Source organism: Hippopotamus amphibius, chromosome 4 (assembly GCF_030028045.1).
Source record: "Hippopotamus amphibius kiboko isolate mHipAmp2 chromosome 4, mHipAmp2.hap2, whole genome shotgun sequence".
Lineage (NCBI taxonomy): Eukaryota > Metazoa > Chordata > Mammalia > Artiodactyla > Hippopotamidae > Hippopotamus > Hippopotamus amphibius.
Window position 1 is genome coordinate 46,093,835 of NC_080189.1, and position 15,642 is coordinate 46,109,476.

General features: G+C 40.5%; 1 protein-coding gene across 2 annotated transcripts in view; it reads left to right on the forward strand.

The window, feature by feature from the left end:
- The window catches only part of PDE1C (phosphodiesterase 1C), a 592,555-nt gene that overhangs the window by 549,956 nt on the left and 26,957 nt on the right, over positions 1 to 15,642 (forward strand). For both annotated transcript variants that reach the window (XM_057733463.1, XM_057733465.1), the window contains exon 18: positions 13,946 to 14,014. In XM_057733463.1, the coding sequence (XP_057589446.1) occupies positions 13,946 to 14,014 (69 nt within the window). The remainder of the gene's footprint in view (positions 1 to 13,945; positions 14,015 to 15,642) is intronic.

Below are 15,642 nucleotides of genomic sequence, written 5' to 3' on the forward strand. Positions count from 1 at the left end.
AATCCTGTCCAAGTTCATTGAGGTTACATGTTGTAGAATAAGCCAGGTGAAAAAAAATCCAAGATTGTTTATTTCCATTAATGAGTCCTATTTCAATCTTTGTCTTCCTCCACCACGTCACTGTAGGCTCTGTAGAGATTTCAGTTGATTTATCCACTTGCACAATGATTTCAGTTGAGAAGCATCTTGCTTTGAATTTTTTGGGGAAGCATTTATTAAGCACATGCTATATGTCAGACATTGTACTACATGCAAGAAGAGTTATAAATAAGATATTTTCCCTGCCTTCAAGGAGTCTATAGTCTGGCTTGGAACATCTTCCTGCAGACAGCTATGAATCCTAATAGGGGAATGTTGCTTTGGTATGGAAATGATAGGGATTAGATGAATCTGATTTCTTCCAAGCCCACTGACCCCTGAGGCTAATTGACCAGATCAGATCTGGCAGTCACTGTCATCCTGATTGCAAAATAAGGTATCTTAATATCCATACTGCATGAACCAAATATTTGATGCTTTAGTTTAAGGCAACTCCTAAGGCTTCCGATGTAACCAGTATTTAATATTCTCCACTGAGATTTCCCCCTTCCGAACAGAACGATTGTGTTACAGAGGAGATGGCAATGACTAGTATTGAGATGTGTAATTGCTCCCCCCTTTTTTTGTCCCTCAGATTTTCTTCTCAGACCTGAAGGGTGGAGAAGGGGGGAAAGGCAGCATTGACACTTTTCTTTTTCTTTTTCTTTTTTTCAGATTCAGAAGAGTAAAACACACCTCATAGACAATAAGAGAGGCTGCCAATGTCTTGCGTCATTTTAGCTGAGCTTCTTCACTCTCTCCTCCTTCCACAAAGACCCGTATCTGGGGAAGGTGTACAACTTTCAAAAACAAGCCCCCCCGCACTTGGCCTTCTCTCATGTCATCTCCTCCCAGGAGATGGTTTTCTGGGAGCTGGTTGAGGTCTTAGAACTCTGGGGGAATGCCCCCAGCCCAAGCAAACAACACAACTTCTGATTTTTGCACAAACAGAAACAAAACATGAAGGGACTTCCTCAGAATCTTTTGCTAATGCCCTGGCTTTCCAAGGCAGCCGTCTGGCCTGATGAGAATGGACATCCTGGAAATGCTGAGAGAGGACTGAAAAAGTCACATACACAGGAATTGCCACTGTATTTCTTTATATGTTGTTATTTTTGCACTGGTTGCTGATAGTGGATGCAGCCAAACTGGCCTTCGCCGCAGCTAAGACAATGATTTCAGTCTCTGTTCCTTTTCTGAGTCAGGAACATTCTTTTTCTCCAGTTTCCTTTCAGACCTAGAAATTATCCTCATGCTTTTCTTTCCACGTATATAATATGAAATTCTTTTTGTTTTATAAAAAAGGAGATGTTCCTATAGGAATCTTTATTTGATGCTTAACTTACCTGTGCATTCATTAACATAAATCTGAATCTTTCAGCTCATGACCGTGTTGTTCAGGTAGGAAACCCAGTGTTATCACTGGGTATTGTCCATAACTAAGTGGTTACTGAAATTTTTGCCACTGACTAGTTCTCTTCTTTTGAATATCTGTGGTTTGACTTAATCACTCTTCTTTCTATTCAGGGAAGTGCTAAGGGAATTAGTATCAGGGAGATAAGTCCAATAATTTTTTTCATTTTTCTGAGCCTTTAGAAATACCAGGTAGGAGATGATTAACAGCACAAATCAAAAATAAGAATAGTAAATGTAGCAGGGAAAGAGAATAAAAATACAGCCCCCTGAAACCAAGTCAAACATGAGATCCAATGGAGTGCAAGTCAGGTAATGTTGTGGATCTAAATGGTGTGATTTGGGTGAAACTGGTTCTTAAAACGTGGTTGTGGTTCACAGAGGAATCTTTGAGTCCTTCCTAAGGGTAAAACATGAATATGCTGTGTGATGGAAGAGGATTAGTAATAGGAAGAGACAGAGCTAGACAATCGGTTTAAGTGCATTCCTCACTGCAGATTTAATTTCCACATTAAGAAAGCACAAAAACAAACATTTAAAAAATCCTCTCAGTACTAAAGCAAAATGTTGGTGTTTCTTCAGACAGAAAGCAGACTGTATGTAGTCTACAAGACCTTTTGTCTCACTGAAATACTCCCCAACAGAAAGATCTGGAAAACTCTGTGGTGTAGAATGCATAGTCACATACTGATATTCGGGCAGGGTTCTTGGATCAGATTTACATTTTGCTTGGTAATAACTCGGATTTTTCTGTTGTTCCTCCTGTTTTCCTAACAGTGACCACACAGTAAGTCGTGTGGTCACAAATTCAAAACAGGAGCCTAGCAGGTCAAGTGAATGAGTAAAGCAAGCCATAATATCCGAATAATTGCGGTAAATGGCAATTCATCATGGACCTGGGTATCAGAGAGGCAGTGAGGAGCAGTAGGGGGAAGTGGGGGGGGGGCACCACCCCAAGGGGGCAGTTGCTAGGCAACTACAGGATTAGTGCTATGTAGGAATAAGGGTCCTAGATAGCTAACATTTTATATAAACCCTCTCCAAATTTTTTAATATTGGCAACTAATTCGGAAACTTACAAACACCGTGCTAGCCAAAGAAAACATGCCTGTGAACTGCATTCAATGCATGGGACATTGATTTGCAAAACTATTCTCTTTGAGGTGGTTTTATATAGGAGTGAAATACAACCAGTGCATGTCACTTCTTGACCCTGGAACCTGGACCTTTGACCTCATTTCAGTTCTGTATTTTTCTATGTAGAGCTTTGCAGTCAGTCAAAAATAGAAAGCCTGCAGCTTCCCTTTTATACTCTAACAAGCGAGACTAAACAATATTTGAAAAAGAAATGGGAATATAGCCATTTTTTTCTAGCACCAAATAAAGATGGAAATGTTTTTCATTTGCTTTAAGTCATTAATTTAGCTGGGAAAAATTGAGAGAATTTTATTCAGGATAGCACTATGCTTGGAAATCTCACTGTGGGAAAACAAAAGCTCCATTTAACTCTTCTTTTTAAATCCTTAAAAAGTGTTTTGAAGGGACATTGAGTAAAAAAGCAAAATTACCTATTTTCTTAAATAAAAAACAATGTACTGCTGTGCTATACATTGATACTGGAGCTGGTAAGACATCAGTATTGACTGCAAGAACAATATTTCCAGAGCTCTGGCTCACTCGCTACAGTCTTTCCCTTCTCTTGAAACAGCTTCCTCCAAGTTGAGCAGCAAAGTGGGACACACATTCTTCCATTGCACAGATTGTGACATCTTACTCTGTATTCCATTGTCACAGAGGAAGCAAAGGCTTACACACCTGAGTTAAGAGTTAGCTGGTATGTGGGGAAAGTACTAGGGATATTCCCACCATTGACAAAGCACCAGTTCTATGTGTCCCTGGGTAGAAAGTGGCAAATGGAGTTAGCCCTTGAGTTTGGGTCCCCATGTCACCAAATAGCTCTGCAGCCAAGTTTTGCTGATGCAGGATGTTTGGCTGCCATAGTGACCCATCCACAGGCGGGTCTTTGTTCCAGCATTTATTCATGCCGACCTCTCTTAGGTTATGAGCCCTCGTTACTTATGGCAGCCGGCAGGAGACATTTCTAACACGTTACATTCAAATGGATTTTCTTCCTATGTCCATTTCATGCCTGGAGCTTTTAAAAACCATTGAAGACATCTGACAGGATCCCATTAAGGACCTGATATACTTAAACAGTAAAATGATATCTAGACATCTGAGAGCCAAAGAACAATCTAGTGCACCTGTTCATTTCATTTGCAGAATTAAAGCCATTATATTTTCCACCCCAAGTGATGCCTTTAGTAAATATGAAAAATAGAAAGTAAAGAGCAATATTATCACAGGATGTGAGACAGAGAGCAGATAAAAAGATGGAAACCAATTTTGTAATCCATATTTTAGGAGTAAGGATACTGGTCTTTTAATATCACTTCTGTCATGGATCACTTTTTGATAGAAGGATAGATAGATAGGAAGAATATGTAATATGTTTTCTTCTATTCCTAACCTTTGAGCAGAGACTTACATGATAGAAATGGCTTCATAACATTTCCCATGAAATAAGGAGGAAAACAAAAGAAAACAGGCCCAAAATCTTTTTCTCACAATGAGATAAAGAAGATTCTGAGGTTAAATCCTATGTATGTAGCATTATGTCCCCAATAAAGGGGGTATTAGGGAATAAACTTCATTCTGATTCCAAGAGTCCCACACATCCCAACAGGAGTTGCAGCACTGGCCCACCACAGTGCCTGGCATGTAGTCAGTGTTCAGAAAACACATGCAGAACTGTCCAGCTGAATTGCACCAGCCACCTGTGAATGCAGAGTTCAAATTTACTTGAAAATGCACTCAGCGTCTTCTGTATGTCAAGCGTATCGCTAAAGGCTTATCTTCTAAGTATGTGCAGAAATACCCTAGTGACATAAATAGCTAATTATAAGGGACTGGAAATTGCAAGTAGTGTGGGGAAAATTATCAGAGCCAAGTTTATGGAAAAAAAAATTAAAACTTCTCTGTGGTCTTTAGGTTTAAGAAAAACAAACAAATGAGAAAGCAAAAACAAAAACAAACCAAAACAGGACTTATATGAAAATTCTCTTCCAAAAGGGATGATGACACCATTACCAGTGGATTTATTTGTAATCCAAGTTGGAATATTTAAAATTCAAAATAGACTTTCTTGAAGCAAGTAGAAGGTTCTATGTGTGCACCATGGGAAATCAGTGCTCTGCCAGTGTTATGGTTGGTATAGTGCTGAACCACAGTAAAATTGAATGTTAAAGAAAGAACCTTGCAATAATGATGTTATATTGGATATTCTGTGTGAATAAATGCAGAGTAATATTCATAATTCATTGACAGTGATCCGTGGTTAAAGGCCTCATTGTCATTTAGAAAATGAACTTAATGAAAAAATTGTAATGAATAGCACAATATTTCTATACAATATCCCTCTCAGAACCAAGAGACACATTACCTGCCAAGACCAGATTTCAGTTGTTAAGGTTTCCTCTCATCAAACACACTGGTGGGCACAGAGATGACGGTAGAATTAGAATGGTAGCAGAGCCTGTAGGACATTAGAAAGGGTTCATCTGATAAGTGAATTTGGGTCTAGGCAAGTTTCGAGAAATGGGAAGAAGTCCTCTGGATGTTTTCACTGGACATTTGCAAAAGCCTGGATGCTCCCCCAGGAAATCTGCAATAAACAAGAATTGTTTCATCAAAAGAATATCTTGTTTTTACATTGACCAAGAGTGGGGTGCAGTGGGGGACCCAGACTGAAAGATTCACGAAAGTCAATTTAAATATTGTTAATTCCTGATTATTTTAACTAATGCCCCTCCACCTCATCTATTTTTTCTTTAAAATATTGGCAGACGTATTTGAAATTAATTGACATTTATTCTGGCATCTGTTCTCAAGCAGAAATGGATTGACACTGACAATGGTTGGCTTCACTAAATGAACTTGAACTCAGCCTAGATAGCCATCCACTGAACCAGGAGAAGCAGGGGGTGGTGTGTGGGCCCTTCACCTCACTCAGGGCACACTTCGTCTCCATTGAAGAGATCTCACCATCTCTGGGGCTAAATGCTGGCTGTCGTAGGCCAGCCAGTGTCGTAGGCCAGTCAGGTTACAGTGCAGGAGAATTCATCTAAAATAAAGCCCATTAAAACCCAAACAGTTAATTGAACTTGGTGCACCCCCCAAAAAATAATAAATAAATTAAAAAAATTAAAAAAAAAAAACAAAAAACCCAATGGCTATGGAATGGCTTTTCAATAGATTGCCCTGGAGGCATATCCTTGTACAGTTTTCACTTTCTCTGCGGTGATCTATCTTGGGGTAGGTATTTGTGTACTAGTGTCCTTGTCTTTGAGTGGATATATATGTGATGGTACAGAATACAGTCACGTACCAGTATACATAGATTTATAATAAAAATCTACAGCCATAGGTATTGTCCAGTAACTGATTCTAGAGATAGACCTGTATACATTTTCCTTTTTTCCTGCTTTGATGATATTTTTATACAATTTTATATGCTGTAAAAATTTTTTAAAAATATTTGCTATTTTCATTCGTAGAGCTCAGTTAGGTTTTTATCAACTCTGGTGCCCACTGTACAGCCAGATTCCTCCCTTCACCTAATTTAAGGGTTCTCTCCCTTTTTCACACTCTTTCTTTCACCTTATTTTCTTCTCTCATTTTCATACCTTTCGCAGATTCCTTCTTTTGCCTCTCTTCAGGCAAGCCATTCTGCTTGCAGCATCTTTTTAGCACATGGAAACACAAAATAATGGAAAAAAATTCTCTTGTTGCGCTGTGATCCACATGAGGAAATGTTGTGGGCCCGAGATGGGGTATGGGCATATGGGGAGGAGGGAAGAGTTTGGGGAAAGAAGCAGGAAAAATGAAATCCTCATGGGAGATCAGTTACCCAAAGCAAGGTGATTCACTTTGAGCCTAATATAATGCTCTTATTATCTCTCCTCCATTTAGGGCACAATTTTTGCACAGGGTTTTTCTCCTTAGGATGTTATACCTTCACCATGGGTCTGTAGACCTTTCCTTATTAGGGCATTGGCCATGTATGGATGGATAACTCAGCTCATCTCCTCAGCCTTAGATTCTGCTGATATTCAGCTGGATTTCAGGGAGAGGTCTAGATTAAAATCAGGAATCTTTAACAAGACTCAAAAGAGGAAGACAAGCAGAATCAAAACTCCAAACCTCAATCCAAATCATGCCGAATAAATTGTTCTTTTCAGGAATAAGGAAGGGGTTTCTGGTTACATTTTGAAAAAACGATTCCAAAACGGAAGATGATAAAATGGACTTTGTATTTTAGGGCAGTGATAGAATGTACTTCCATGATGCGAAATATGTTTTTAGCAGATAAAATGCAGGTTGCAATTTGCAAGAAAATGACCAACCATTTTAAGAACACTGTTTTGTTCCCTGTGATGTTGATTTGTACTAAAAGAAACTATTCAAATGCCATAGCCTCACCTCTCTAAATGCAAAAATAAATCATAGGGATTCATGTAAAACAGAATATGCTACACTGCTCTCAATAAATTACGTGTTTATTGTAAATCTTTATTGCACAGATGAGGCTGACAGTCCCTCAATGTATAATTTTCCCTCAGCATCTAGTAATGAATAAGTACTTGTATGTTCTTCTGATTACCAAATAAAAACAATGAGTTAACCTCTCCATTGGAATTTGAAAAATAAAAGACTGTTTTTCTTTACTTTAATGTTTTTCATTGTTGTCCATGTTCTGTCCCAGATATGAGGCTGTCCAGACTCACTCAACCATCTGTCTCTTTTGTATTCCTCCAAATGTCACGCAATACCCAGGTACCAAGTGCTTTTGCCTGCACACTGAAGATATACACAGTGTATCACGTCTCATATAATCTTTTTTGAGGGATGAGTGGATAGGCTATCAGAAGCCCCTTGGAGGCATAAGAAATGTCAGTGTTCCAGGAATTAGGCTGGCTTCCGTATGTTCAGTTTTCTTCTGGGTACCATGATACGGTTTTACATTCCTACAATGCTAGTTTTTGAATACCAAACATTTTTTCTTGCTCTTTCTCTTGAAAGGGCTACCTGGCAACAGTTTCTTTCTCTCCAGCTACAAACATAAGGAGTCTGACTAGGGAGTAGTCATTACCCCTGTTTGTGAGCATATACATGGTTTAATATAGTGGTTGGTGTCCAGCCTGCCTTCTTCAAAGCAGCCACTAAGAGGCATCCCTAGTGTTGATGGTGCATAATACACAAGTACCACGCCCTTATCTGGGCCACCTCTGTATATTGTTCCTGTGTAGTAACTCCACTGGGTTATTGCTCTGACTAAAGAGGCTGGGATGTTCCTCCCAAGCAGTCATGCATTGAAACACTTTTTTTTTTTAATTTCTTTTTTTCCCTGAAAGCAAAAAACAGAACTTATTTGGAAAATATAGAGAAGTATAGTGAAATTAAAATCACTTGTAATATCCCAACAATTATTCATTGTCAGTTCTTTATTTCCTTATGGTCCTTTGCTATGTGTTTTTACACAGTTGAGGCCATACAGTACAGTATATTTAACTTTGTATTATGGTTTGTTCATATAACATTGGATTATAAGCATTATCTCGTTTAAAAAAACTTTATTAATATAATTTCAATTGCAACATAATTGTTCATTGTTTGACTCTAGCACAGTTTATTTAACTACCTCTCTGCTGTTGGACAATTAAGTTATATGCTTTTATTTTCTGAAGTTGTAAATAACAGCAATGGGGCTCTTTATACACAAGGCTTTGTTGCATTTCTGAATATCTCCATTGGAAAAATTCTTAGAATACTGGGTCAGAGGTCGTGGACCTTTTTTCGGACTCCTCATTCATATGCCCAATCCCAAGGCATATTCAAATATTAAAACAGCCATATTTAAATAGCATATAATGTCACATGTCTGAATAGCTCTTATGTTTTTGATCACTGTTCTTTGTGATGAATAGAGATCAAGTCACACAAAAGAAAGCATGGTATTCATGGTGGTTACCTTGTGGAGAAAAAATGTTATGAAACACTCTGACTATGCTGCACTAATTTATACACTATTGGAAAACAACTCTTAGGAAAGTACAGGAGGTGGGTTTGAAGCCCTCCAAACTTTGAGAGATTCCACAGCCCTAAGCAGAACGTGGAATTCTCTTGGTGCCCTTTTGTCAAGGCTGCAAAGGGGCAAAGGTGACGATTCGTTTAGCTTGTTGATCTCTGCCACCCCCAGAAGGAACACAGAGAAAATGTTGGTGGATGTGCTCAGCAATGGCAATCAGAGGTTGTGGGTGTCGTAAAGGCAGACACTGCGATAGGCTAAAAGAAAGAGAGTGCAAATGCACAGCAGGCTGACAGACACTTTTCCTTCAGTCTTTCAGCACCCACTTCTGCCTTGGGACCTGCTTGTGTTATAACAACATTGCTATTATTGGACCTTTACTAACGATGATGCTGGGTCTCAAGGGCTCCTAAATCACCTTTCCCAGCAGGCTTGGGGCTGGCCATGCTAATCCTACTTTGCAGAAGGGAGATTATTTGTTTGAGGTCAAGCTGCCAATCATTGGGTTCAGTGCTAACCTCACGTCCTGAGTCATAGGTGTGTGTATTTGCCCCCAGGCAGGCAGCCTTGGTTGTCACTTCCATCACTGTCCTCTTCTCCAGACTCCTGATGAATTGGATTCATTGCCCTTTAGCTGAACCAACCAAGGACATTAATTTGAAATATCTGAAAGCTATTCGTTTGTCAAAAGATACTTCCAGTCACACAAGCTGCGGTGATGACATTTCTGCCCCGAGCTGACTGATTGGGTTGTTTACTCCTTGAACATTCACATGCTGTGGGTCAAGGACAATGTAATGCATGACCTTAAAGTGCCTCTCTCCCAAAGATGACATATTAGCTATTTGCACACACACACACACACATCCCTCTTTATTTTGAATATAAACTAATAACACACTCTATTGCATTACACAGTTTGCTAACTACTTTCACTTGGTCCTCACAAGACGTCCTGAAATCGATGTTTTTAAATTTTTATAGATGAGAAAAATGGAACTTAGCACAATGTCAGCACTGAGGGAGTTGTTGATTCGTGTTTTTATTTTCCTTACCTCATTTACAAAATATTTCAGAAGCCTAAAATCACATCAATGTAACCAATTTGTTTTTAAAAAATGAAGAATGCAGAATAAAAGCAGAGGCAGGAAGTCGAGCTGGTGTAGACAGAGTCAAACAGGGCAACCAGTAGTGTACGTCGTGCAGGCTGAACAGGCCTCCCCAGTTCCCAGCATTAGCTCAGAAATTGGATCTGAGTTTCTGGGAAACCTAAGTAAAAATGAAAAGAAACCATTTACAAGATTCACATCATTCATGAGGATAAAGCATGCTAGTTACTCAGAAGAAAGAACGCTTCTGCTGGCAGCTGAAGGAAGTGCCTTCCACAGGGATTCCTGGGTGCTCTGCTTCGCACACAGGCTCACCCAGGCCCACCCCAGATCAGAGAAACAGCATTTCTAGGGGGAGGGCCCAGGTATCAGCATATTTTCTTTAAAACTCCCCAGACCATCCTAATGTGGAGCCAGGATTAGAAAGCACTGACAGAGTGAATTCTGAGTCACTCACGGAGCAGCATCCCAGGTAGATTTCTACAATCAATCCCAGAGCGCAGTCTGTGTGTCCGCCAGCCTGGAACAGTGGGGAGCAAGTTGGAAGCCAATGCAGAAGTGGATCTTTCAGCTCAGTTTCTGATGTTTTCCCTGAGGATGGGAGCAAGGGAGGGGTGAAGGGTTTTAGAAAATGAAATGTAGATGAACTGAGTATTATTCCCACAAACGGAACTTGGAGTAAAGTGATAGGTAATTTGGTGGCTACGGAGTGGAAAACGATTTCAGGGACACAACCTGACTTAACAGGGGGCCCATGGGAGGCTGACTCAGAGCCTAACCACCCTCAATGGTCCACGCGGCCGCCTGATGGTCTGGAGAAATTGCCGACAGGTTTATTTTATGTGTCTCTGCCTGCTACCTGTTTATGACTCACGATTAGGAGAAGTGTGCTGGTTTCTCCCTTTTCCTGATGTATTGGGCATTTTGTCAAGCATACAGAGAAAATAACAGCATTGCTAGAGGGCTTGCAGCTCTGCTTTTCCACCGACCCACGGCCCCAGAGGTTCCTGTCTCATTCACTGTCTGCAAAGGAGACACCAAGGGAATGAAAAGCTGCCCCAAGAAAAAGCCATCATGCTTCAGGCTTTGGGAAAATCATAATAGGTGATTTTTTAGTTGCGCCAAGCATTTCTATGAAATAACCTGGCAATAGTGAATGTTTCTACAGATAACACCATTAAAAGCTTGTCATCATTCAGTGCTTTGCAGGGTTTTAAGTGCTCATTTGGGTCCCATTGAAAGCAGAGTGCCATATTTTCCAGCAGTTAGAGGCAAAGGAGGAAATTTCTATCACACAAGGTTTTCCAAGCCTCCCTGAAGATCAGAATCACCTGGGATACTTGTGACATATCCAGGCCCCTCCAGAAATGCTGGCTCACTGGTGCTTGGCTGGGCCAGGGGACCTGGTTTTGTTTTTCTTTTTTGGTTAAAATAATGGTCCCAGGCTGTTCTTATTCATAGGCAAATTCAGGAAGCCAGCACTTGAAGGAAACCTGGATAACGGATTGGTCAAGAAATAGCAAACGTCATTGGAAAAATTTCTTTAAGTTTAAACTCGGAAGGATCTTGGTTTAAATTTTGCTTCTAACATTCAGTAACTTTGTGCAAATTACTTACACTCCCTTTGTCTCTAAATTCCATAAATTAGGAATCATTTTATCATCAGAGAGTTAGTATCAGAAAAGATAACTAATGTACGTTTAATTGTCCATAACCAATACTGTGCCTAGAACGTGGTAGCTGATTGATGTGTGACAGTAACTGTTACTAATGACCAAGTGGCCCAATTGTGAATCACAGCTCTGAATAAAACCCTAAACCCCGCCTCCTTCCTAAAGCAATGGTTCTCAACTGAGGGCAGTTTTGTTCCTGGGGACATTCGTCAGTGTCTGGACATTTGGATCATCACGACAGGGGAGGTGCTGCTGACACCTAGTGGTAGCGGCTAGGGATGTTGCTGAACATCCTACTATGCACAGGACAGCCCTCGTAACAATGATGTGGCTGAATCATCGCGCATCTGCGGAGAAACCCTATCTGAAAGCGACAGTGAGACAAGTAAAACGTCCTGTGAGTGGAGGGATAAACACCTTGAGTCATTGGCATCCCCACAGTGGAGGCAGATCCAGTAGGACACGAGGTCCTGGTGGGCCAGGAATGACTCTGGACAAGGAGGCCAGAGGCACGGATCTGTATGCTGGCAGCACCCTTGATTGGGGCCGGCTTGTTACACACTCGGGTCCATCATTCTTCGTGTCGGACACAGTGTGAGTGGCAGCCCCCTCGAGCTGTGCAGTGAGGCAGCCCTAGCGTGGACCCCATGTATCACTTTGGGTAAATCTTTTCACGTTGGGGTGTCTGAGCGCCCCACCTGACGGATGGTCACTAGACTCACCTGGGGAGCCTGTTGGCCTGCAAACTCCATTCCCTGGAGGTTCCCTTTCAGCGAGTTCAGGAAAGGACTCTGGAAACCATGTTAATAAAAACCAAATCATGCAGTTACAGCCAGATTGGGACTCCCTAATTTCCCCTCAGCTCTGACAGCTATGAGACCTGGAAAATAAAGACCACAAGTTCTGCCAGATAGCACTTCTTTCACCTCATGCAAATTAACAGTTTTCATGGGTCTGAGGTGTTTGGATTAGTTTTGTGTTTTCTATTTTTACTATTACTACTACTAACACTACTAAGAACAGTACTACTGCTAATAATATAATAATAATAATAAATAGTAATACAGAGTGTTAGAGACAGTACCCTGTTCTTTAAGACTAAAATGAAACAAACACCATCGCTAGTGTGTACCTTCACATCTCAGCAGGCATTCCTTGTTAGGGAAAACTTGCCCCTCCCTCACACTGACCCCAACTTCCTGCTTCCTCTGATGTCGAGATCAGTCAACGCATCTTCCTGTTATCTTTACCCATGGCTGTGTTCACTCAGACTAATGCAGCCTCCACTCACACCAGGTCTCTGCATGGAAAGTAGACTTTACGAAAAGTTTGCATAGGTTCAGGGGACTCATTACAGAAATAACTTGACATTGAATCTGTCTATCCTCTGCCTAAGAATTGTCTCTACATTTCTGCCAGCTCAGACTCTAGGCATTTGCCGTGTTGCTGGTTTCTGGCCTCCAGGCCTCTTTTGCCCCCCTCTGGATGGCCAAATAAGCAAAGAAATGAATGAATAAACAAATAACATTTGCATTTATAGATAAAATATATATGTATATATGTGTATGTGCATTTTATGTGTATATGTCTATTTATGTATAAAATAATATATGTATGTGTGTATATACATATATGCACACAAACATATACACACACATACGTGTAAATGTTCTTTTGCAGAACAGTTCAGCCCTCCCTTTGCTTTGCTGTCTCCGTCCTGCTTCTCACCCTGGGGTCTGCCTTTTCATTCCCTCATGGCCCACTGAGATGTTAATATGAACCTTTGTTAATCTGTTTTCCAATAGGGTTGTTGACTCCAGCTGCGGGGACTCACAGACCCCACTAACCTAGGTTTGTGTAGTCTCCCACAGTTTCTGAGCACTCACACCTCGGTGCCTTTATTTCTCACCCGAACACTTTGATGTAACACTTTGTTGTTATTTCCCTTGTTTTGCAGATGAAAACTTCACAGCTCTGCAGAGGCTTCAGAGAAATCAAGTTCATTGCTTGAGGTCCAATAGAGAGTAAAGGCTATAGGGACAAAGCAAAACCAAACTCCAGACTCCTCCCTTCTAAATCCAGAACTTTCCTTTCCACAGCAGCAGTTCTCCACCTTGGATACACAGTAGCATCACCTGGGTTGGGCTTTAAAAATCCGGATGCTGGAGCTCCAGCCCAGTACAATGAACACAGACTCTCTGGGGGTGGTGCTCAGGCAGCTGCATGTTTAGAATGCTTCCCTGGTGATCCTAAAGTGCTCTCCTGCTCAGAGGTGTGTTGGTCCCTAAGAGACCAATCTGGAGACCAAGAACCATCACACGCACAGAGCGAAAGGCTGTGCCCTGGCTTTTCTGGACCGCGGACTATGCCCTGCTCCCTCCCACAACCTCGCCCAACCTTCTTATCAATGTTGTTTTCAGATCCAAACTTTTGGATCACTTGATAACGTTACAGACGAGCATTTACCGGTCCGAAAAGTCTGTCCACAGTCCTATTTTTTCTTATCCTCTTTTTCCTCTTTTCAGGCACAAAGAAGCGTTCTCATGGCTCACCAGCCCCAAGTACTAGCTCCACGAGTCGCCTTACCTTGCCAGGTGGGTAAACAGCATTGCGTCATAATCTTAGTTGATCACAGACAGCAGAAAGGACTGGTTTCTCAGGAGTTGAGTTCAGCAGTTGATAAGCGGCGAATCTGGTCCCTTGTGTATCCAGGCAACCCCATGTTATCAGAGGGCTTTGTCTCTGTCACCCACATTTGTAAGGTTCTTCCAAGAATGGACATAACATATTCATAGGTGGGTACCAATCTCTTCTGCTCACTGACAGAAAGAGTAGAATCTTGATCTTCCTTAAGGTTCATCGGATCAAGCTGTGCAAGTATTTCTTTGAGAGGCAGATGGTACAGGGGGAGGACTGTGAACTGTTGGTGAAAGAGAGAGACTTTGGTTCAAATCTCAGCTTTGCCATGTTCACACTGTGCAGACTCACTATACTTATTTAGCTTCTTGGAGCTTCTGTTTTCTCATCTGTCTGCACTATGGTAAGAATTAGGAATAATGCTCGTCAATTTAGCATGGTGTACTGACTCATAGAGGGTGCTCATAGCAGATCTGTACTACTGAAAAATAAGGACGTCATGGACAAACCGTACTGGATCCCATCTAACATTTACCAGAAGATTTTAAGCATTCGTGACGATCCTGTGTAATCACTATTTAATATGAGAGGCCCCTATTGGTCACTCTGTTTCCACGCAAAGGCTTACCTTCTCTATGCAAATTAAGTTCCAAGTGAAACTTGGAAAAACATGTTTATTTGGAGGAAAGGAGAGATTATAAAAGGTAAATTTGGACATTGTAGAAAAAAACTGAAAAATAATACAAATGGTAAGAAGGAAAGATGTTGCCAAAATGCTACCACTCAGAGCTAATCAAGATTACCTCTACTTCCAGTCTTTTTGAAATACTTTTTTTTTCTAGATTGAGATTATACTCTTTGTGGAGTTTTGGTTCCTTCCTTTTAAAATTTACCATTACATTATGAGCTTTGCCCCATATTATTAAATATTTAAAAATTATTTCAGTGATTGACTAACATTTCATATGATTATACCACAATTTATTTATATAGAGCATCCACGGGGAATTGGTTCCAGGACTCCCCACAGATACCAGAATCCTTGGATGCTCAAGTCACATACAGTCAACCCTCCGTATCTGCAGGTTCTGTAGATACAGAGGCCAACTATATTTATTAATAATCTGGCATTTACATAGCTTGCATTTTTATCATTAATAACTTTACATTCTTGTACATAAATCTTCTTCTAAGTCTGTAAATATGGATTTATGACAGATTCCTGTAGGTAGAATTACTGGTTCAAATAGTATGTACATATTTAGGTTCTTAACCCGTTAGTGTCAAAGTGATTTCCAGAAAGGTAGTTAGCAATGAGTACCTTTAGCAATGAGTTTGCCATTTCACAATGCTCTTGCTAATGCTAACATTAATACTTTACTAATTTGGTAAGAAAAATTATATCCATATTTTATTTGCATTTATTTTATCTTTAAAAAAATCTGTTTTCTAATGTTTATCTTTTACATTGTTTCTCTGGGGAATTGCCATATTTCATCCATTCAAAGAGGGACAGTGCCTTCATTTTAGCTCATCTGAAATAGGAATGTTTTGCAATCAGTGTTGTGTTATAATTGAATTAGCA